General features: G+C 53.5%; 9 protein-coding genes across 9 annotated transcripts; 4 read left to right on the forward strand and 5 right to left on the reverse strand.

Annotated features, from left to right (window-relative positions):
- Positions 1-413: 413 nt before the first annotated feature.
- VTN31DRAFT_2117 (uncharacterized protein) lies at positions 414-2,135 on the reverse strand (the record flags this gene model as incomplete). The annotated part of the gene is made up of 6 exons (XM_069402250.1): positions 414-439; positions 509-1,117; positions 1,176-1,538; positions 1,591-1,684; positions 1,741-1,945; positions 2,017-2,135. The coding sequence occupies 6 exons, from the start codon at positions 2,133-2,135 to the stop codon at positions 414-416; spliced, it is 1,416 nt and encodes a 471-aa protein (XP_069257213.1).
- A 1,134-nt stretch (positions 2,136-3,269) lies between these two features.
- Positions 3,270-5,274, reverse strand: VTN31DRAFT_2118 (uncharacterized protein; the record flags this gene model as incomplete). The annotated part of the gene is made up of 6 exons (XM_069402251.1): positions 3,270-3,373; positions 3,434-4,095; positions 4,147-4,519; positions 4,579-4,909; positions 4,986-5,152; positions 5,226-5,274. 6 exons carry the CDS (start codon positions 5,272-5,274, stop codon positions 3,270-3,272), a joined length of 1,686 nt encoding a protein of 561 aa, XP_069257214.1.
- Positions 5,275-5,699: 425 nt separating this feature from the next.
- VTN31DRAFT_2119 (uncharacterized protein) lies at positions 5,700-7,368 on the reverse strand (the record flags this gene model as incomplete). Its single annotated transcript, XM_069402252.1, has 2 exons — positions 5,700-6,806; positions 6,871-7,368. The coding sequence occupies 2 exons, from the start codon at positions 7,366-7,368 to the stop codon at positions 5,700-5,702; spliced, it is 1,605 nt and encodes a 534-aa protein (XP_069257215.1).
- A 2,164-nt stretch (positions 7,369-9,532) lies between these two features.
- On the forward strand, positions 9,533-11,122 carry VTN31DRAFT_2120 (uncharacterized protein; the record flags this gene model as incomplete). Its single annotated transcript, XM_069402254.1, has 1 exon — positions 9,533-11,122. The coding sequence occupies one exon, from the start codon at positions 9,533-9,535 to the stop codon at positions 11,120-11,122; it is 1,590 nt and encodes a 529-aa protein (XP_069257216.1).
- A 560-nt stretch (positions 11,123-11,682) lies between these two features.
- On the forward strand, positions 11,683-14,187 carry VTN31DRAFT_2121 (uncharacterized protein; the record flags this gene model as incomplete). The annotated part of the gene is made up of 2 exons (XM_069402255.1): positions 11,683-11,875; positions 11,939-14,187. 2 exons carry the CDS (start codon positions 11,683-11,685, stop codon positions 14,185-14,187), a joined length of 2,442 nt encoding a protein of 813 aa, XP_069257217.1.
- Positions 14,188-14,630: 443 nt separating this feature from the next.
- VTN31DRAFT_2122 (40S ribosomal protein eS26) lies at positions 14,631-15,368 on the reverse strand (the record flags this gene model as incomplete). Its single annotated transcript, XM_069402256.1, has 4 exons — positions 14,631-14,733; positions 14,812-14,914; positions 15,054-15,181; positions 15,346-15,368. 4 exons carry the CDS (start codon positions 15,366-15,368, stop codon positions 14,631-14,633), a joined length of 357 nt encoding a protein of 118 aa, XP_069257218.1.
- A 61-nt stretch (positions 15,369-15,429) lies between these two features.
- On the reverse strand, positions 15,430-15,873 carry VTN31DRAFT_2123 (uncharacterized protein; the record flags this gene model as incomplete). Its single annotated transcript, XM_069402257.1, has 3 exons — positions 15,430-15,513; positions 15,577-15,659; positions 15,738-15,873. 3 exons carry the CDS (start codon positions 15,871-15,873, stop codon positions 15,430-15,432), a joined length of 303 nt encoding a protein of 100 aa, XP_069257219.1.
- Positions 15,874-15,986: 113 nt separating this feature from the next.
- VTN31DRAFT_2124 (uncharacterized protein) lies at positions 15,987-18,128 on the forward strand (the record flags this gene model as incomplete). Its single annotated transcript, XM_069402258.1, has 4 exons — positions 15,987-16,103; positions 16,215-17,088; positions 17,143-17,237; positions 17,295-18,128. 4 exons carry the CDS (start codon positions 15,987-15,989, stop codon positions 18,126-18,128), a joined length of 1,920 nt encoding a protein of 639 aa, XP_069257220.1.
- A 697-nt stretch (positions 18,129-18,825) lies between these two features.
- On the forward strand, positions 18,826-22,408 carry VTN31DRAFT_2125 (uncharacterized protein; the record flags this gene model as incomplete). Its single annotated transcript, XM_069402259.1, has 6 exons — positions 18,826-19,008; positions 19,074-19,296; positions 19,362-19,537; positions 19,595-20,026; positions 20,087-22,149; positions 22,201-22,408. The coding sequence occupies 6 exons, from the start codon at positions 18,826-18,828 to the stop codon at positions 22,406-22,408; spliced, it is 3,285 nt and encodes a 1,094-aa protein (XP_069257221.1).
- Between the last annotated feature and the right edge of the window lie 692 nt (positions 22,409-23,100).

The following is a 23,100-nucleotide window of genomic DNA, read 5'->3' on the forward strand; positions in this document are numbered from 1 at the left end:
GGACTCGAAACCCGACCACTACAGTACACCAGGAGACGGAGGAAGAAACATCATTCATGCTCTGACGGAAACCATTTCTTTTTTCAATCTCATGATACATGCGAAACCAACCATCATAACCCATCAAACGATCCATTGCAGGCGATGACCATACATGACTTGAATAATAGAGGAATGAACCCTTGACGGCAAACCAATCAAGATAGAGAGGAATACCAGGTATCACACATCAAATAATAAACAATACCATTCCCTGCACAACTACCAAGCCAAAGACCGGTTCCTGTTCGTATCGTCAAAAAATAAGACAACAATGCCCGGCTTACAGATGGAAAATGAGAGTTGAACCCGTACTCGAATCCGAGTAAAGACAACATGTTGTACCGTGCCATGCAATCCGTTCTGGAGGGTATCTACATGACATACAGCAAGTTGACATCTAATGACCCGAAAAAAAGACCCGGTTAGTCGCGGTTCTATTAAAGACCCTGGACGGGGGAAACCGTACCGATTGGATGGCTGCAGCTCAGCTGCGGTTTCTGGCGGTACTTGGGCGCGAGCTCGTCGCGGATGCTGTTGAGCAGTTGCAGGTAGCTCTGGCGTGGGTTCTTCTTGAGTGCGGTGATGAACGCCCAGGACATGGCGCCCGTGGCCTGGCCGTCGATCTGCGCGTCCGCACTCGTCTGCGCGTCCTTGCTGCCGGACCACATGACCACATCCGCCGGGCTGGTCTTGGTCTGCTTGGCCTTTTGGTACGCGGCCTCGCCCTTGGTCGCTTTCTTGAGGAAGCCCATGGCCGTCGAGACCATGCCGCCCATGTCCCCGCGCGCGTACGCCGAGACCACTCCCAGGAGTCCTTGCCCTGCTTCCTTGGCCAGGTTGGGCTCCTTGAGAACGCCCTGCGTCGAGTAGATGTACGGCAGGTCGAGCGCGGAGCCGGAGTGGCACGAATCAAAGATGGCCGTCAGCCGCACGCCGGGCTTGAGCGACTGCACCAATATGCGGTGCATCTCGTCGTCTACGATGTGTCCAGCTGACCGGAAGTCAACCGGGTAAATAACTTCATCGTAACCGTCCTCCTCGTCGCCATCCGTATCGGGAGTCTGACCACCGTGACCTGTAATCCATGGACTGTGAGACTAAATACCGCAACAATGGACGGCCAACGATCTTACCAGAGTAGTGGAAGAACAACGAGTCATTCGGCTCTGCATCCTTGACCAGCCAGTGCATCGCACGCAGAATGTTGGCCTTGGTCGGCTGGCTCATCGGATTTTGTTGGTCATCGGTGAGTATCACCATGTCCTCCCGACGGTAGCCAAAAGCCTGGATCAGATACTCAGACATGTTCTTCACATCGTTGATACAGCCGCGCAGTTGTCCTTTTTGTCCAAAGTAGTTAATTCCAATCAGCAGCGCCTTGCGCTTGCCGGTACATTTCGAATACTGGAAGCTATACCCTTGGGGCGCGCCGGGGCCGAAGGAGACTGCGCCGCTTGGCGGGGGCGGGGGCCCGCCGCTGTACGACTGCGGGGGAGCTGTACATGGTCAGAACCCTCTTATCATCGCGGCCAACTAGGCTTTCTCTACCTTGTCCGTATCCTCCATGTGGTTGGTGGTGGGTTTGATGAGTAGGTGATGGGCCCGGTGGAGGACCATAACCTGGTCCCGGCGGGGGCGGTCGCTGGACACAGGATTCGCGTCAATAAAGGACCATTCCCAACAAGGGACGAAACATACGTTATATCCGCCGTTGTAGGACGGCGACGGGGTTTGTTGGGGTTGACCATAGCCGTAATTTGGTTGATTATATTGCTGCTGGCGTTGGTACTGCTGGCCCGGATATCCACCGTACTGATGTTGCTGAGGTGGAGGGTACTGCTGTTGCGGCGGTGGATGATGCGGTGGGGGTTGATGATGATGTTGCTGCTGATGCGGCGGTGGACTAAAAAACTCAAGACAGCAATCAGTTTCAACCGTGTCCCTAAGTTCAATTCGGATCAAAGTTTCACTGACGGATATCCCTGGTTCTGCGGCGGAGGATGACCATACTGGTTCGGCGGCGGGTAAGGGCCCTGTGGCGGATAACCGCCGCCATACTGGCCGGAGCCAGAGTATTGAGGATAATACGACATTACGCAAAGGGGATCTTCCTGAGCGCAATGGGAATTCGAGGAGACAGAAAACGAGTCAGAAGAAAACAGGAAAATCGCGGAGGAAGAGGGAAAAAAGTCAGGAATAACATGCGGCTCGTATCTGATCATCCAGTCAAATGGACGCGTAGACGACGGGATTGGTCAGAACTAGCGGGTCGGCCTCAGGCACCAGCCACTCTCAGCCACACCGCCTGAGCCTCGGATCCGGGGTTGGAGTTGCAGCCTGATTGGTGCCTGATAGGATTTGCAAACAAAGACGGAAAGCTGTTTGCAAATCGCAGGTTTGCTCTCGATCCGCGATTGTGATTCGTGAATTGGAGCCGAGATTCAGGAACCACCTCGTACAGTATTGTATTTTTTTTTTGTTTTCTTTCTTTTTTTTTGCAGGGAAAGAGGAATTGCTTGCTCTCGCTTTCAATAATTCATCCTCCAGAGTCAAGGGCAGAGGTATTTTATCTCTTCGTCTGTGGAATGGATCCTACAGGGAACAGCTCGTACAGCGTCGTAGTCAAGGTACCCGATCTGGACAGCAGCTCAGAGTGCCATGCACTGCAGCACTAGCTCCTCGTTCATCAGCCCAATGTCGATCAATAATGCCAAAAACCGGCATTTTGATCGATCAGGTTATGCTGTGAAGGGGAGCTGAGAGCCGAATCGAGAAAGGAAAAAAAAAGGCGCAAAAGAAAAGTGATTTTATGGAAAACTCTGCCGGAAGAAACGTGCAGGAACTCCCCGATGGAACCAGGTAGCTTCACTAGCCACACCCATCAGGAGGGAACTTTATGCAAAATTGCATGGGCTGTCACTGAAGAGACCGAACAATCTGTCAAGGAACTTGACAGCACATGCAGCCAGCCATGACCGAAATATTGGGGTTCTTCCCCAAGTTCCGCTTGGAGTGCCAATTCATTTGCCACTGAGGCGATGAGGTGACTAGAGGTGACTAGCATGAAAATCCTATATTTGAATAGGTGAATGAATGATCTCAATTGATTGGCTTTTACTCTAGCTGCAGAACGAGTCGAACTATTGACATGGCTTCACATATCGCATCCATCGCACGAGGACATCAGACTGCGATATCCACTCGAATATTAGTAGTAGCCAAGGATTTCACCTTCTCGGCATGCCCCGGCCTCGTCCGCGGACGGCTCGTTGGGCAGCACCCGGCGGGAGACCCTTTTGAGGAGCTTGCGGCTGTTGAGACTCTTCGTTCTCTGTGGAAAACCAAAGTCAACAACATGCTCAAAAAGTGAGCAGGACAAGGGACAACGTACTGATAGTCTCATCCACGCTGAGAATCAAGCATGCAGCTTCCACGGCAGCCTGGATGGCATTAACCTTGACCAGACTAGGCTCCCAGACAAACGCCTTCATGTTATCCCGAATACCCTCGTTGTCGAAATCGACGCCCGCCCAGATATTGCCCTTGACATGCTCCGTTCGCAGACGATTCAGAATATCCGTCGCGTCGAAACCCGCGTTGTCGCAAAGCTGGCGGGGGATGACCTCCAAGGCCTTGGCGAATGCCTTGACAACGGCTTGCTCCTTGTGCGGCACGTTGCGATCGGCGAAGCCATGGAGGTAGCTCGACAGCTCCATCTCGCAGGCACCGCCGCCGGCCACGATGGTCGGGTTACGGATGGCGCGCTTGACGATCATGATCGCATCGTGCAGGCTTCGCTCCACCTCCGCGATGAATTGCTCCGCGCCGCCACGAAGGACGAGGGTACAGGTCTTTGCACCCGGGCAGTCCGAGAAGATGTTGAACCGTTCGCCGCCAATCTGCCGTTCCTCGAACCAACCGCACGTGCCCAGGTGTCGCTCTTGGATATCAGTGCACGTCGACTGAGTCGAGGCTCCCGTCGCTTGGCAGACACGTTCCAGATCTTCTGCTGACACACGGCCAGCGCAGAAGATGTCGCGGTCAGCGAAGTATCTAGATACTTGTCAGCCGGGGACATTGTCATGATTCTTGTAGGCAACATACTGTGTAGCCAAATCACCGATCGGCAGCTTGCTCAGAACAACCTTGGCGCCGGTCTTGTAGATAGCCTCCAGCTTGTTGTAGATGATTTGCCATTCGGCATCCACGATGGCCTGGTATTCCGACACTTGGTCGACGCGGACCTCGGCGTTATCCTTTTCGGCCTTCAGCTCCAATTCGACGTTCAGGCAGACGATCTTGGGATTCTTGAAGGACTTGGGCTGCTGCTCAAAACCAGCATACGAGAACGTCTTCTTGAACGCGACGCCCTTGACAAAGAGGGACTCTTGAAGGGCACCGCCATTGACCTTCTTAATTCCAATGAGCTTTTCGTTCAGATCGTCCTGGTCGAGCGACAGGACAGCGTCGACGACCACTGCCATTGAAAAATCATTAGCCTTCCACTCGCTGGATTTCCGCCTCCCAATTACTCACTCTTGGTGAAGAAGTCCGCATTCCGCTTAATTAACTTGCTAGTCATCGCCGTGCCCGCCAATCGTCTTAGAGTCTCAATCTTCTTCTCTTCCGTCGTATCCGAAATATCCACCGATATCTCCTTGATCTTGTTGACAGCCATGGCGCATGCTCTCCGCAGACCCTTGATGATGGTCTGCACACTCACGCCCTGCTCGACCGCATCCTTGACTTCCTTGAGAATCTCCCCGGCCAGAACCACGACAGACGTTGTGCCGTCTCCAACCTCGGCGTCTTGCGAGCGAGCGATATCAACGAGGATACGGGCGGCAGGGTGGACAATATCGAGGAGCTACACATTCGAACAAGACACACACGTCAGTCCTTTGAACGCAGCAGCCTCCGCAGTCTCTCTCTGGGGTCCCAACCTTCATCACCGTCGCGCCATCGTTGGTAACCGTTTGCTTGCCGTTGCTGTCGACGAGGAGCAGATCGCCGCCATACGGACCTAATGTGCCTTTGATGGTCGATTGCACCGCAACGCACGCGTTGATGTTGGAGATAACTTGGCCCTTTCCCTGAGAGGCATCCGTCCCTGGATTCGCAGATCCATGTTAGCAACGATGTCACGAACGAGTACCTGTCGATATGGAGCTATTTGTACGAACCCTCCTTCAGCACGATAATCGTGGGTGCTTGGCCGGAGAAAGCGGCCATGGTTGCGGGATGGAAGTCTCGGCGAAGACGACAGAAACGAGGAACTTAGGAGAATAGAGAAACCCCAAAGATAAGGAATTGTCCAAACTCCCAGTATTGAAGTGAGCAGAAGAGTTGTGCTTGATGTTCCGCGGGGCCTCGAGACCAAAATTTCCTGGAGCTCCGCGCTGGCGGTCGGGTAAAAGAGGACACCTTTCAGCCAATCAGCGCTCACGGCGGAGGAACTTCGATGGACTCTTCGAGATTTCCAACTTGTTCACATTTTTGGAGAACGGCCGAAAATGCAGTTCATGGCATTTTGATAAATGTCGATTCCAATAATATGAACTACAGGATAAAAAAATTCCCTTGGCAGAAACAGAGCTGCTCCTTGATACGCCCGAATCAATGCATGAATGATAATATGAGAGCATAAATAATTGCTCTCAAGCAAACTCCAACTTGAACTCATCGTCCGATCGATGGACATAGCGAGACATTATCTCCTGATCATGATGCGACTGGTTCAGTTGAGAACTCACGAACCCTAGAGCGTCCCGTCGTAGCGCATCTGTATCAGACTCGTCATGCACCATTGTTTGATAGTCGTTGGGTGCACCGTGATGACGGAGCTCCTCAAAGGGGTTATGCGTCACGGTCGAAGTGTGATGGTCATAGGGATCACCCATGCTCTGGTTACTCTGATATCGAGATAAGTGCGAATTAATGTCAATGATCTGTGGGTCGAGTGGCATATGGGTGTAATCACTCAATACGTCTTCGTGCACATGGCTGGGCTCGGACTGGGTGAACGATGGCGCCTCGGGATGGTGTGGAGGGGGTGCTTCTGCCATCAGTTGATCCACGGAGTCGATCCCGCTGGGTGTTGGCACGCTGGTAGTCGGCATGCTAGTTGTTGACGCGCTGGTTGTTGGTGGGCTTGTTGTTGGCGAAACGCTTGAATCACCGCTCGCCTTGGGTGTTGAAGATTCCGTGGACCTTGCGCCGTTGACCGGGGGCGGCGGTTTTGCTGTTTCTCTACATTGAGGGCAGTCACGGATGACGCGGCTCACGGTCTCCTTAATCCGGACCCAGTGATACTTGACTGCGATCGTGGCGGTGGTTTTGTTGATACCGCCATGCTGCTGCGCGTGAATCTTGCGTGCGATTTCGTACTGTTGTTTTGGATCGGACACCACTTCCTTGTCCTTGAGCATCAGCTTCTCGGGCTCTCCGTTCTGGCCACCGACGAGTTTATAGTGGGTTGCCGCGCTTCGAAGCCGGCTCTTCTCGGCGCGGTCCGCGCCGCGAGGATACTTGGAGTGCTTGAGATAGTACCGGATCTTGTCGAACCGCTCTTGGGTCACAGATTCCTCGCCTTCAAGGCTGAGATCCCGCCCGTAGATAATCCCATCAACCAATTGATCCGGATAAGAGCGTAACCTGCCTGCTTGTGGCACTCTTCCAATGCGCTTGAAACCGAGGGCATCCCATAGCCGGCATGATGCTACATTGGTCTCGTAGACCAGGTTGAACACAGTATACGTGTATCCCTGCGAACCGGCGTGTGAGGAATCAAGAAGAACACTCCGATCAGCGGGAACCAAATCTACTGACCAACTTGGCGGCCCATTCAAGGTAGCACTCCCCCATCAGCCGCCCAACGCCCCGGTTTCGGGACGCATCCGTGACCAAAAACATGCCATTACAGATATGGCTGCTGCGGCCGGGATAGTTGGGCTTGATATTGAAACTGCCCAAGCAGGTCTTGGACCAATCAGCGCGATTCCGTTCCAGAGCCCGCGCTTCCTCTACGCTCTTGATGTCCCCCAGAAGCATGACGGCGCCGAAGTTGGAGAACCAAAACGGCCCAAACTTCTCCACGGGAAGGGGATCACTCAGGGTGTACGTGTCGCCCTTCTCGATCTCCTTGTTCAGCTGGTCGCACAGGTAGCCGAGAAGCGTCGGCGGCACATCGCCCACCGAGACAAACGGCACCAAGGTCGCGACCGTCACGCGATCTCGAAGAATTACCTGGCGTGGAGTGATGTCGGCCGGGCATTCTGTGGAGCTGGGGATCAACGACACGTCCGGATCGCCAATGACGGCTGGCATAGTGTCTTGCTCTCGCCCGCGGAGCAGGGCACAAGACTGCTGTTTACAATGAGATCAGTATACACGTTCAGCATTTTATCAGTCAATGTGTGTGCATCGTGTCTACGCTGCCATTTGAGCGTTGGAGCAGCCAGGAACAAGTGTACATGGCGGGTGTTGGTGCTGCTTGGCATGGGCTTGCTTGATAGGGACAATGACGTTACCAACAGAGTGGGCGCACTCAAAAGGGCCCAACAAGTGTCAAGAGTGCCGGGCCGTTCTCTAGTGGACGACGGCGAAGCACTTCAAGGACCGCTCAGAGTATTCTGCAGTCCGGAATGGAGTCAACGCAGCGGAGAAGTTACTGTCCCGGTCACGTGGAGTAGACGGAATATTGTTATTCCATAGGTAGGCCTACCTACAGGAGTTACTCCGAAAGTCTGTACTTTTGCCTGCTTCGACGATGAAGGACGAGAGGAGTTCGAGAGCTCTCCGCCAACAAGACTCATTCAAAAGGATACTACCTACGGTATCTACCAGGTAGGTCCATACAAGTAAGAGCCATTGTCCATTGTTCACATGGACGAACGCATGGGAGGCGGAAACGAAAGTAGTACTCCAACTATTACTCAGACCTCGTGCGATGAATTCGAAGTTGGCTCTACAGGAACCCAGTACGGCTATTGCGTACTTCCCCAGTCCTTGTCTGGAGTCCTACTCTGCATTAGGACGGAGAGATACCTTGAAACAGGTGACCTGGGCGGTCCCTGGCACGTGCCCTGCAGTGACGGAGCGGTTGGAGGAGTGCAAGGTGTTGGTTGTACGAGTGCTTCAATAACGCGTGTCGAAGGGTGAATACTATAGCGAGCTCCAGGGTAGTTACAAGAAGACCGTTATTCCTCCCTTGCGTATGACGCTTGAAACGACGAAGTTCGGGGATGTCCTTCTGCAAACGTTGGTTTGGCTTACAAGTTGTTCTGCCCTTCTCTCTCCACTGTACTAGGTCTTTTATGGCCTTCGCTGTGCGTCGCTCTTTGACGAGATGCTCGATTTCAGTTTCAGCTGGTCGTTAATGAGTACTGGTGGTGGTGTTGGTGCTCTCCTACTGAAAGTAACCAGAGTCGCCGGCTCGAGATGTGCAACAGAATCGACGGGGTATTCTCCAACTGGCAGGAAACGCATGACACCGTTGTGGTCTTGCAGCACATAGCAGTGCGAAAAACAACATCAGTCAACTCACCCCGGTCATCGCCTGCTCTGCAGTTGGATGGGGGGGGGGGGGGGTGGTAAATACAGGACACCAAGAATTTGCTGCCAGAGAGCATAATCGTCCAATACGCAGCGACTTCCGCAGAACTTCCACAATGACCATACTACTGCACTAGATGCCAGTTGTCGACCACACAGTGACAATCGTTTCCATCGTCCACAGGCACGTTTTATCTTTTCAATGCCGACCTCGCTAGTTAACTTTGATGAAGTTCAAGAACGACGTTGGATAAGCTGCTGCAACAGTTTCCTTGTAATTTGAATTTGCGGGACCTCCAGGAGTGCTGAACCTCAGGTTATTGAAACTAAGTAGAATTGCTTTCCTGCTGGCGAGAAACAATCAAACTTGAGTAGGACGCAGGCAAAGTCTTGATTGATACTGTTGGTTAGTACCAGCTGGATTGGTTTCATGATTACTAGTACGGAGTACTCCGTACCTGTAGGGATGAAGGAATGAACAACCTGATGCCTGGTCACTTGGATTGGATGAGGAGTAGGATAATATCCTAGCTGTGTAGAACCGGGATATCATACAACAGTCTAAAATAAAATAAAAGAGAAAGTCGCAGGAACGGGAGAAGGCAGGGAGTTGGAGCGTTGAACAGAAGCAAGTCCGCGCCTTCCAGAAAAGTGACGCCCCCATTGGCCAACGCTCGATTTGCAGTGTTTGCACTTTGCAGGGAGATGTTTGCAACGTTTGCTTCTTTGTTTCATTCTGATTCGACCCTCCTGTCTTCCTGGAGGAGCGCAACAGACCGCGGTCCTACGAGTACAGTACGTAATCGTCGTCAAAACCACTGTTGCCTGACCTACAAGTGTACTATGAACGAGGACTGAAGTTGGCCTCACTGGATTTCCCACTGGAATCTCCCACAATCAGTAAGTATCGCTCAGAGGCATCGTGTATCAAGCAATCATGCCTTCTCGTCCGCAGTATCTGCCCAACACCTTGAGGCCAATTGCTATTACCAAGGACAATCTTCTGCTCTGCCTCCAAGAGCTGCAGTCAGCTATCAAACAAGGAGTGAACATTCTCCAGGAAAATGTAGCAGCAGATGAGGCAAATTCCGGGAGCATTTACTCTGGCACTACCGGAATTGCCTTAGCACTGCTTCGGTTAGAGCGGCAAAAACAAGCAATCAGCGGAACAAACGACGGCCTTTCAGGAATTGACTTTGCCGGGCTAGCCTTCCAATTGATGCCCGTGGCAGAATCAAGGGTCCAGTTTGTACCTGGGCGCATGTCACCTGTTGGCTCCGCTCTTGGACCGCCATTCTTGCGGATTTTGGCCGCATGCGAGGACCACAATCTCGGTCTTGGAAGGGGACTCACAATATCGAGTGAAGACGCGTCCGTGATTAACGAGGCAGTGCGAGGCTCTCTTAAACATGGCCCAGTGACCATCGCGAGATCTCGTCCCATGGGCGCAGACGAGGTTCTCTACGGGCGAGCTGGACTGCTGTGGGCTCTTCTCACTCTTCAGAGACATGCGTCTGAAGGGAAAGCGAAAGCAATGGTTGAGTCTGCGCTCAAACCAGCATTCGCGAGCATCCCAGAACTCGTCAGAACCATCGTTGAGGCTGGGATACAGGGATCCAGGGATTATGCCAAGGTACATGGTGCCAAAAATGCATTACCCTTGATGTGGCCATGGACCGAGGACCGCTGCGGACTCGGAGCAGTCCATGGTGCTGCAGGCATCCTCAACATTTTGCTTTCGTGCGACCCGAGCACTCTTCAGGCTGGCAAGAAAGACAGCTATCTTGATCTGATCGCACAGTCGATAACTGGTCTATGCCGTGTTTGCATTGCAAATGGTGGCCATCTTCCAACATCTTTGCCGCCAAAAGAAAGGACAGGAAGATCGCCTCTTGTTCAACTCTGTCACGGTGCGCCGGGGCTATTGCTGCTCCTTTCTACAGCCATGAGAAACGACACTTTCATGTCGATGTACTGGCAACCAGAGTGGGATGAGGCTATCCGACTGGGAACGGAGAAAGTGTGGCAGGAAGGCGTTTTGTCGAAAGGTGGAAGTCTATGCCATGGATTCACCGGCAATGCATGGCCGTTCCTCGGGCTTCATGATGCGTGTGAATATCATTCAGCTGCCATCGAAGCGGCAAAGAACCGAAGCATGCGAACTGCGTCTGTCAGTGAGGGAACCCTCACCGCCGATTTCTTTCTTTCCAGAGCGTTGCCTTTCATGTTGCTTACTCGCGAGAGTCCGCCATACAGCGTCTGTGCCAAGGTCAGCACGACGTACGACTTTCGCATGCCGGATCGGCCATTTAGTTTGTTCGAAGGCTTAGCAGGCGAGCTCTGTGCCTGGGCCGAAACCTGCGCGGTGATCCGAGCTGGACTGCGGAAAATGGAATTGGAAGATGCCGGGCAACGGCCTATGAGTGAAGTAAGCCGCGACGAGATTTTTGGTCAGTTTCTCAGCCAGCAACTCGAACTACCCGCGTTCGCTGTGAACGGACCGGGTAGCAATCTGCAGGAAACATGAGCACTGGAGGGTGAACGGATTAGTATCTACTGTACCTTTTCGTTGTGCATGATTTTGTCCACAAACAACACACGGCTACTTTTTCCAATGACATGGCATTTGGCGACAGTTTCTCATCGTACTATGGATGAAGTTAGGGCTGCATGCTGTGCGAGCCTCGCATAACTGCCATCCTGGTAAATTAATAGTAATTTAAACCGAATATAGTAGGTAAGTACTCAGTATCTGTACGGAGTAATGTCTTTTCGGACCACCCAGTCCATCCCTGGCGTCCTCCGCCGTACTAGCAGTTGTGCTGAATGGACAACATTCAATGACCCGGTCCGATACCGAGATTCATTGTTGTCGTCTATATGGTTAACGATCTGTGTTGAGCGTGATAGTACTGTTGCCCGATGGCAGTCCATTGGGCGTCACGAGGTTGACACCGCCACACCGAGAGTACGAGGTGTTAACCGATCATGGTCCATGTAGGAGTAAGCAGTATTGAAGTGATCTAGAAGATGAGTATTTGGACGACTTCTTCCCCTAACTGGCCTTGAATATCATGGGTCTGCACTATGATGGAACATCTACCTCCACCTTATGAGCATGCGACCACAAGGGATGCGTGGTCTATAATCGCCCACTACATCCCGTCGTCGGATCTTTGCGCGGCCGCCCTCGTGTGTCGACGATGGCACAAGATCTTCGTGCCATTTCTCTGGGGAAACCCAGCTTCTCACTTTGGGACTGAAAATGATGCCGTGTATGGTACGTTGCCATTGGACCCGTTCGTGCCCCTTCTTCATTGATTGCTGAGCGTGCCATACCTAGTTGCTCTGACCCGGTTCAGACGAACGTTGCCGCGGGCACGGCTCGAGGTGCGCTCTCTGACGCATACAATGCATCTTCCTCCGGCCTTGTCGGAGATCTACGGCGGCCCTCGTCCGGAATGGCTGCGAGAACTGTTTGACCAGTTGCCCCGCCTGCAGTCGCTAATCGTGTCGAAGCTGCCGTTCTTCGATCATAATGCAATGATGGCTCAAGGTCCTCGCAGCTACGATAATGTTCGCCTGTTGATTGCCGACGGAGAGCCAAATACCACGTCGGTTGGGCTCGCCACGGTCCTTTCTCGCTTGCCGAGGCTGATGTATCTGGATCTGTCGTATACGTCCCCTGCACGGGATCCTACGGTGCTCTCTACCTTGGCAGGTCTACAGGATTTGCAGATTTTGAAGTTACGAGGCATCAATTTGAAGGATTCCCATGTCGAGTTTCTGGCAAATGCCATTGGATACCGATTGCGCGTGCTTGACTTGCGCAAGAATATGTTGACCGACATGGCTGTCAGGTCCTTGATGGAGGCTTGTTTTCTGCCACGAGAGTTGATTCGTCGCAATGTGCAGTCAAGGTCAAGTTTGGTTACAGATATTCTCCGTCGACCCGATTTAGACGAAGAGTTCTTGCGGCTCTTGACCCGTCCCATGACGGGTCGGTCCGTGCTCGAGAACCTGTCGGACGACGGCATCACTCATCTGTACATATCAGAGAACCGGTTAACTGTTGAAGGCGTTGCTAGTCTTTTGGCCTCCGGGAATCTTCATCTCCTGGACGCCGGGACCGTGGATACAGCCGAGTCACTGCGACACGGCCAGCAATCACCTTGGTCCCCTGGTGAGCGTGCGGAAGGGAACGAACTCTTTCCCGGTGCTGAGAAGTTTGTGCCCATTCTCGGGACATATGCGAAACGCAATATCGTTTATCTTAGGGTCCACCACTCTGTGGTTACCAAAGACGCCCCGCCAAAGGATTACTCACTTCCTGACGAATTGCTCCCTGAATTGCCGGGCGACGAGCAGCTCGATGCTAGGCGGATGCCTTCCGAGCTAGATCCAAACGCAGAAATACGTGAAGCACCTGGTGACATTCCCGTGTACGAGCTTGAAGACACGTCAATTCCAAGGGAAATGGCCCGCACCGCGCCATGTATACAAGCGAGGAGCAAGCAGTACCAAGACGAGCCGCTGCCACCACGCAGGGGCTCTGTTTTTGCGCCGGAGTGGCTAGATCCATCCGATCCGTCATCCGATAACCAGCCGAAAAGCAATGATACATCAGAAACCTCAGCATCACGAGTCTCGACGACCGTCACTCGGGCACGCAGGATCCAAGAGCTTCTGTCGAGAAGGCCTGCGAACAAGGTGCTGCCCACGAAACGCGGCGATGCTTCATTTCCTTACCTTCATCCCTCTCATATCCCTCATGTAGAAACATTGATCTTGACCGACGTGCCGTCCCATGTTCCCCCAGGCTCGCCTATCGTCTCCTCACTTATCAGATTCATCAAGGCATGTTCCGACGAGTCCCAGTTGGCTACATTACAGGCCAAAGCCGACTATTCCCTTTCCCCAGGTCGAGCCCGCATCGTTGCAGAAAAACGACATGCGAAATCACTGTTCGCGCTGCGTCAGCTCATTCTGGAAATCACGCCGACTCGGAGAAGCGAAGGCAGCTCGAGCTCCTGGAGACCGCAGCGAAGGGACCCGTCCGAGTTCCGATCCTCGACCGGCGACGCGGACTTGGAACAACTCTGGTCAGCTGCAACGGATGACTTTAGCTTTTTCGGCAATGAGGAATGCGGCGTCCCCGATCTCACGGTTGACGAGGCTGAAAAACGACGCTCGGGACTTGCCGAGCTGGAAGGGTCGATCCCCAGCCCGGGAAGTCAGCGGACATCTGGGTCCATGTCCCGGTCGTCATCATCCCGCGAAGGCAACAGTGACCAGGCCAATGAGGTTGACCTGGTTGCCACCATTGCCGCTTTCCGCCAGGAGAAGAAAGCCGAGTACAATGCACTGGTCGCTGCGGAGCGTGCCGCGCGAAACGCAGCAACGGCTTCGCACAATGGATCTCCTCCGAGTCCTCTCCAGACGTCATACCCGAGCGAGTCTGCGCTCCCGCCGCATGTCGATGGGCATTGGAAGGGGGAGGTTAAGGTCGTTCGCAATGCTGTGCCAAAGGGTCGTACGGGCGTTGTGGATCTCTATGGTAACTACTTTGAGAAGGGCTACTTGTATCCATAGGCCGGGATGGTTGATGATTTCGCTTTGAGGCTTGGAATAGCAGATCGCATGTAGATACCCTCCGTTTTTGCCACGAATGATGTATCCAGAAAAAAAGCACGTGTAGAAACAGAGTCCTGCACATTCGGAGTATCGCATCACATTCCGAGTGTCCGGTCCTAAGCTACCAGGCGATACATTTGTTCTCGTACGTAGGCGCCGATGCATTTGCATTGAATCCGGGAGTCGGAATCTCCAAGACTATAGTTTGGATACTCATTCCCATTGTCGCAACCAGTCATTCGGCCTGGGAGAAAAACGTCACGAAGTACATACAGAGAGAACTGACCCGAAGGACATGGAAAGGGAAGAACGAGTTCGCCAGTATGCATTTTCACCATTTTTTAATTCCATTCTAGGTGAGAATGAAAGAAACCAAACTCATCTACCCTTTTTTTCGTTGTTCATGCCTTAGCGGCTTGCTGGGGAGTCAGCTTCTTGCCATCCCGGTTGTATCGGATCCGCGGCGGCGGAGCACGGTTGCGACGGCCTTCCCGGGAGCGGACACTATGTATCGAAGTTTTCCATCAGTATTCGTCGATTCTCAAGGGCGTTTTAGTTTGGTGGGATCTCTGTGCTTCATACCGGACAATCTTTCCGTGAATGGCGCAGGACACGCAGTACTGCAGCTTCAGGTACATCTTGGGCACGGCGTAGTCGGCGTAGACGGAAGCATCCGAGATATCACCTGTGTGGCAAGAAATCCGTATTAGTCGATGCATTCAACTCGAATCTGGAAACGTTCACGGGGTCACTCGAGATTCGATATCCGTAGTCACGACGAATCTCGTCCGGACGAACTGCGACAAGGGGCGTGTTTCACGTACGGATGGCAGCCGACTCAACCATGTTGCGGATGGTGAAGCGCTTGATCGCCTTGTCCTTGGGAGTGCATCGCGAGCAGTTGGAGCAGCGGATCGGCTTGACGTGGCCGCGGCCGTGCTTGTTACGACCGCTGGATTGCTGTTAGCCTTCAGAAGCCCACAATTTTGTGCAATTGATAGTGTCTGTAGCATTTGCAGAGTTCGAAACCATGTATGCGTGGAGTTCGAAATCTTCACATGGTCGAGGGCGAAAAGAAATAAAAACTTGTTCAAAAAGGACCCGGAAAAGCCTTACTTGTTCGCACGCTTCTTCGGCATCTTGACGGCTTAGCTGTGTGCGACCGGTCGACAGAAACAAGGACTCTTCCAGCAGAAGAATTTAGTTGTCGCGTCCTTCGGAGACTGTCGGTGTCGGTGGTTTTGTTCCAAGCGACAGCGTCACGCGGGTCTGTGGGCGGAAGCCCTAGACTAAGCGAGGCTAAGGTCACGGGAGTGATGCCTGAGGCAGCAACAAGTGGTCTCTTACCGTAAATGAATTAGTGTACTTTCCGCTTATCAGCCCGAGTGTTCCCGACGAACCGTGACCCACGCACCCGGCACGCTCTTTTACTGATTGATTATTTCACTCATTTTGCGGAATCATGTGATAAAACGCGCTATTCCTAAATGGAATTAGCGTCTCCCGACCGATGGTCTGACCCAAGATTTTGTTGTTTATCCCGCCAGAAACGACATTCGAGATTGCCTTGAGATCCCCTTCTTCACACACCCCCCTTGCGCCTCTCGTGTCGAATCGAGTAATTTGTTTGTTGTTTTGTCTCATGTTCCCTTTGTTGGCGGTTCATTATTTCCCTGGTTGCTAGATAAATCAGAGTAATGTCCGCCACCAGCGGTACACTACGGGGAAATCCCCATAAGACGATCGGCAGAGGCAAGATGCCAGACTTCGAATACAGCGGTATTCCTCGCCCCAAGAATGACCATGGGCAGAGTGAGGTTGGGAGCACGGCCTCGGCCAGCAGACAGCGGCAGGCCCAGTCAAAGCGAGATGAGGTACTTCTGCCCACATTGACTTCGTTTCCATGGATTGGCACTGCGGGTTCCTGGATTCCATGGTGCGCGCCTCGGATGTAGATTAGTGCTGATATCAGAGGCGATAACTAGGCGATCCGACGGAAAATGGAGGCCGATTTGAATAAGAAGAGGCATCATATCCAGCGCCCTCGGCACACGCGCAAAGCGCCGCCCGGCACCGTTTTGGCCCTGAAGCCCAGCCAGGCGCTCCAGGTGAAGCCCACGATAACAGTCTCAGAGGCCGCCCAGTTGATGGCCGCCAAGCGGGAGGATTGCGTGTTGGTGACTGATGACGATGATCGCATCACGGGAATTTTCACGGCCAAGGATTTGGCCTTCCGTGTGGTCGGTGCCGGCCTGCGTGCCCACGACGTGACAATCGCGGAGATTATGACCCCGAACCCGCTCTGTGCTCGCACGGATACAAGCGCCACTGATGCGCTGGATCTGATGGTTCGTAAGGGTTTCAGGCATCTCCCGGTCATGGATGAGAACCAGGATATCTCAGGTATCTTGGATATCACAAAATGCTTCTACGATGCCATGGAGAAGCTGGAGCGCGCGTATGCCTCGTCTCGGAAGCTCTACGATGCGCTGGAAGGCGTGCAGTCGGAACTGGGTGCAAGCCAGCCCCAGCAGATCATCCAGTATGTGGAGGCCCTGCGCCAGAAAATGTCCGGCCCGACCTTGGAGTCGGTGCTGGATGGTATGCCCCCGGTCACAGTCTCCGTCCGAACATCGGTCAAGGAGGCTGCTGCGCTGATGAAGGAGCACCATACCACAGCACTACTTGTTCAGGATCAGGGGTCGATCACGGGTATCTTCACCAGCAAGGATGTCGTCCTGCGAGTGATTGCGCCGGGTCTTGACCCCGCCACCTGCAGTGTTGTTCGTGTGATGACTCCTCATCCTGATTTCGCGCCGACCGATATGAGCATCCAGGCGGCTTTGCGCAAGATGCACGGTATGTTCTAGTTCCCGCCGTACAAATTCGATCTGTGGGCTGACAACCAGCCAGATGGCCATTACTTGAATTTGCCCGTTATGAATGAAGCGGGCGAGATTGTTGGCATGGTCGACGTGCTGAGACTCACCTACGCTACGCTGGAACAAGTATGCATGATTTCCAATCTCTTTTCGAGAATATAGATTGCTGACTCGTTTCTGCAGATCAATTCCATGACTTCCCAGGATGATGAAGGCCCTGCCTGGAACAAGTTCTGGCTCTCCATGGACCACGAATCGGACTCAATGGTGTCCGGTAGCGCTAGTCACCGCCCGCACACTCCGCACCGCTCAACCATGAGTCCGGAGATGTCCAAGGCCGGCCTCGATCGCGTAGATAGTGTTCTTCCGAATGATTCGGCCTCCCACCATGGAGACGAAGGGCGCTCCGATCTCTTGGATACACGCCACGATGAGAATACTCCATTTCCGTTCAAGTTCAAGGCTCCCAGCGGCCGCGTCCATCGGGTCAATGTAGTCTTGTCTGAAGGGTTGAGCCAACTAGTTTCCAACGTTATTGCCAAGCTGGGGCCCGAAGTCGACGCTGTTGGTGGTCAACCGACCATGGAGGACGGCAAGCTCAGCAGCACGGGCTTCGCGCTCAGCTACCTGGACAATGAGGGTGACACGGTATCGATTACGACCGATCAAGATCTTGCCGATGCAGTCCATCAAGCTCGGCGGCTTCGCCACGAGAAAGTCGACCTGTTTGTTCATGACCCTGCTAACCCTCCAGTTGCTCCCGTGGAACCGCAACACAAATCGGTCACTCCGCCCGAGTCCGGCCTCCGAGAACGCATTCCCCATGCGGCTGACGATGAAGACACCGAGGGGAGCCCACGGGCCTTGAAAGAGTCTCGACAGTCCATCTCCCATCGACCGCCGGAGGAACAGCTCATTCCCGGCGTGCCCAACGATCTGCTCCTTCCAGGCGCAATTGTGACTTTGGCCGCTGTCATTGTTGGTGTGTTCATTCTCAGCCGTCCCAGCAATCGGTGATCGAATGTTGCATGCTCTCCTATCCGAACCTTGTCCAGGGGTCTGTTTTCGCATTCTGTAGTCCACTTCTAATCCTGTCATACCCGTCATTCATTGGGCCTTTGTTCCTTTACCAATTACATGCCAATATTCTCTAGAAGAGATCGTGTATATTGCCGACTCATGATGTAGTAGCCACAACTTGCAATTGATGCCTCAGCCAGCCAGGCCCCCCAGTCCAGATATTGTACATCCAATGCTACGAATATCCATACAAGGAAGTTGCTATGAATACACTAAACTACTTCTGGTCTAGCGCAGGCTCGAGATCACCCGCGGGACCTGGCGGCCCCAAAACAGGCGGGATCTTTGGCCTCATCAACATCCCACCTTTTTTCTGCTTCCCAGTCCTGCTCGCGAGTCGCGTTGAGCCTCAGTCTCGAATTACTCGTCCGGCTGGGATGCAGATCCCGCATCGAAGCTGCACTGATTTCCGCTTTTCAACCCTGTGACAGCCGCTCATTTCTGACTCCGTTTTGCTGCTGACTCGAGAGGTACGAAAAAAAGTGTTCTGCCCCCCTTTCATGAGCAATCGAGCGGATTTCTCCTCGAGACGCCTACCAATTCGAAGAATACTTAGTCGTACGCTCTTTCGCGACCGTGCTGACGCCTCCATCTTCGATGCATTAGGGTACTTCTGTCCAACCGTAGTTTCAACATGTCCCTTGTGCCGCCGGACGTTCATAACGCCCTTACTCAGCTCCTCCGAGCGCTCACGACCCCGGACAACAATGTTCGATCGCAGGCAGAGGACCAACTGAATAACGATTGGGTCCGCAATCGGCCAGATGTGCTCCTGCTCGCGTTGGCCGAGCAGTTGCAAGGCTCGGAGGATGCTGCGGTAAGCCGGGCCTGAGCATCCCCGAGGAAGATTGTATCGAGCTAATCACCGCCTCGTTGACCTAGACAAGATCTTTTGCAGCCGTTCTCTTTCGACGTATATCCACACGGACGACTAAAGACCCGCGAACCGGTGAGACCAAGGAGGTGTTCTCCAGTCTAGATCCAGAGAAACGGGTGGTCATACGAGAGAAGCTTTTGTCTTGCTTGGGGACGGAAACCTTGGCCGATGTGCGGAATAAAGTTGGCGATGCGATCGCCGAAGTGGCCAGACAGTACACGGATAACGGTATGTGATCGTCTGGAGAGGGTGGGCCTGTGCCTGTGGCTGAATTGGACCCATCATTGCTGTAGATGAATCATGGCCAGAACTCCTGGGGGTTTTGTTTCAGGCAAGCCAATCGGCCGAGGCGGGCGTGCGCGAGTCGGCCTTCCGTATCTTCACGACAACCCCGGGCATCATTCAGAAACAACACCACGACGCTGTCATTGGGGTCTTTGCCAAGGGCTTCCGAGATGACAACGTTGCGGTGAGTATTACCGCCTCGGTTGTGACATGAAGCGTGCTGATCAATGTCCGCGCCTAGGTCCGAATCGCGGTGATGGATGCCTTTGCGGCTCTGTTCCGCTCTATCGGCAAGAAGGCACAACCCAAGTTCTTCCACCTCATCCCTGACGTCCTCAACATCCTCCCGCCACTCAAGAACGAAGAGGATGGTGATCACCTCTCCAAGGCGTTCATGTCCCTCATTGAACTGGCAGAGATTTCCCCTAAGATGTTCAAGGGCCTTTTCAACAACCTTGTCAAGTTCAGCATCAGCGTTATCGCCGACAAACAGCTCGACGACCAGGTCCGGCAGAATGCGCTCGAGCTGATGGCCACATTCGTAGATTACGCCCCAAACATGTGCAAGAAAGATCCTGATTATGCCCGGGAGATGGTCACTCAGTGTTTGAGTTTGATGACGGATGTCGGGATCGATGATGAGGATGCCTCGGAATGGAATGCTTCTGAAGATGTACGTCTATCGTCATTGGAGGATTTGATACCTTTCCGAATATGCTGACTTGGACGCCAGCTGGATCTGGAGGAAAGCGATCTCAACCACGTTGCCGGCGAGCAGGCAATGGACCGCCTTGCTAACAGGCTTGGCGGTGAGGTTATCTTGCCCGTGACATTCTCCTGGATCCCTCGCATGATGTCGTCTGGTTCCTGGCGGGACAGGCACGCAGCTCTTATGGCAATCTCGGCCATATCCGAGGGTTGTCGCGAGCTCATGCAGAGCGAGCTTGATCAGGTTCTCGCCCTCGTCGTTCCAGCGCTCCAGGATCCGCATCCGCGAGTACGATATGCTGGATGCAATGCACTCGGACAGATGAGTACGGATTTCGCCGGGATCATGCAGGAAAAGTACCACTCAGTGGTTCTGAACAATATTATTCCCGTGTTGAACTCTCCCGAGCCACGCGTTCAGGCCCATGCCGCGGCTGCCCTGGTCAACTTTTGCGAGGAGGCAGAGAAGGAGATTTTGGAGCCCTACCTGGCCGAGCTCTTGCGGCATCTGCTGCAGTTGCTGCGTGGTGAGAAGCGGTTCGTCCAGGAACAGGCGCTGTCCACGATCGCCACGATCGCGGACTCGGCACAGGCGGCGTTTAGCCAGTACTATGACACCCTGATGCCTCTTCTGTTCAAGGTCCTTCAGGAGGAGCAGTCCAAGGAGTACCGTTTGCTGCGTGCGAAGGCCATGGAGTGTGCGACTCTGATCGCGCTCGCGGTTGGCAAGGAACGGATGGGTCAGGACGCGATGCACTTGGTCAATTTGCTCGGAAACATCCAGCAGAACATCACTGATCCGGATGACCCGCAGTCGCAGTATCTCCTTCACTGCTGGGGTCGCATGTGCCGGGTCCTGGGGCAGGACTTTGTTCCCTTCCTGGGTGCCGTCATGCCGCCTCTGCTTACAGTCGCCTCAGCCAAGGCTGACATTCAACTCTTGGAGGACGAAGATCAGGTTGACCTTGTCGACCAGGATGAGGGTTGGGAGCTTGTCCCTCTTCGCGGAAAGATCATTGGCATCAAGACCAGCACACTTGAAGACAAGAACACGGGCATCGAGCTCATCACAGTGTATGCCCAGATACTCGAAGCCGCCTTCGAGCCGTATGTCGTTCAAACCCTGGAAAAGATTGCCATCCCGGGCCTGTCATTCTTCTTCCATGACCCTGTCAGGATATCGTCTGCCAAGCTGGTTCCCCAGTTGCTCAACTCGTACAAGAAGGCCCACGGGGTGCAATCACCGGGTTTCGCTGAGATTTGGAACAAGACGGCTGAGAAGATCATCGAAGTCCTCAGTGCTGAGCCTAGCATTGAGACGTTGGCCGAGATGTTCCAGTGCTTCTACGAGTCGGTGGAAGTTGCTGGGAAAAACAGCCTCACCCAGGAGCACATGCAGGCCTTCATCGACTCTGTCAAGTCCACCTTGGACGACTATCAGACGCGAGTCAAGGAGCGTGCGGAGGAGCAGGCGGAGGCCGAGGACGATGAGGATAACCTGTCGATCGCCTATGCCATCGATGATGATCAGACCCTTCTCAGCGACATGAACAAGGCATTCCATACGATCTTCAAGAACCAAGGCGCGAGCTTCCTGCCGGCGTGGCAGCGCCTGCTTCCAATCTACGACGCGTTCATCACTAGCAATGACCCTACTCAGCGTCAGTGGGCTACCTGCATCATCGACGACGTGCTCGAGTTCTGTGGTGACGAGTCTTGGAACTACCGAGACCACATCATGCAGCCGCTTGCCAATGGCTTGCAGGACGCCAATGCAGCCAACCGACAGGCGGCAGCATACGGAGTGGGCATGGCCGCTCAAAAGGGTGGTCCCGCTTGGAGCGATTTCGTAGCGGCCTGCATCCCAAGCCTCTTCCAGGTGACACAACACCCTCACGCACGGACCGGAGACAACGTCTTCGCTACGGAGAACGCATCAGCTAGCATCGCGAAGATCCTGCACTTCAACTCCGCCAAGGTGCAGAACCCGCAGGATCTGATCGGAGACTGGCTGAACACTCTACCCATCACTAACGACGAGGAGGCTGCCCCGTGGGCCTACTCCTTCCTCGCCCAGCTGATTGACCAGTAGGTCTTATCTTCCCTTGTATGTTGAATCGGCCGACTAACGCGCACCAGGCAAAACCCGACCGTGTTCTCGAACGCGGACAAGGTCTTTGGCTACATCGTCCAGGCTCTCGATCAGGAGTCACTACAGGGGAACACTGCCAAGAGGGTGGCCGAGTCTGCGAAGCGCCTCGTCCAAGCGACCGGGTTGAATGCAGAGGCGATCCTCGCGGGCGTGAACCCAGACAATCAGATGACTGTCAGAAGTTATTTCCAGTGAACATGGTTCGATGCCAAAGATTTTCGGATGTTAGATGGGGCGAATGATGCCTGTCCTAGTTCTGTATGCAATGGTTATACTATATTTCATTGTTATATGACGATGATGCAATGAAGACTCCCCTTGAGTTTACGAATCAGTACTTCAGAGGATGCTTATAGTCCACCTAGTCACTTCGCGGACCACTCCCGGATGGATCACCTACTTGGTCTGATGAGGTACCGTACAGCTAGTGTTCCATTAGGTTTGGCATACCCGATGTTCTGCATGAAGTATTAGTTCCGTTTGCACTTCTTTGCTCATTCCTCTTCGTCAATAAGCTCTTTGTTCTCCACGCTTGGTCTCTCTCCCACTGACCTTGATTTATCACAATCTTCATCCAAGTCCTGCTTTGAATCAATAAGTACTTCATTCGGTACTTGTCTCTTTTGTGAACCCTCTTAAACCCTCTTGAGACGATATACAGCCATTGGTATCTTCCCCCTCCCGCTCCGCCATTCAGTGGAGAAGCCGAGAGTCGAACATTTTTCATTGCCATCGTGATGCGAGTGGATTGAAGATTACGACCCAGATGCGTACCACCCCGTCGACCTCGGAGATGTCTTCAAAGACCAGTACAATGTCATCCGGAAGCTGACGATGACTCGTACTCCACAAATGTATATGGCTCCTGCGGGACCTGGAATGGGTGT

Source organism: Thermomyces dupontii, assembly GCF_041956625.1.
Source record: "Thermomyces dupontii strain NRRL 2155 unplaced genomic scaffold VTN31scaffold_11, whole genome shotgun sequence".
NCBI classification, from domain to species: domain Eukaryota; kingdom Fungi; phylum Ascomycota; class Eurotiomycetes; order Eurotiales; family Trichocomaceae; genus Thermomyces; species Thermomyces dupontii.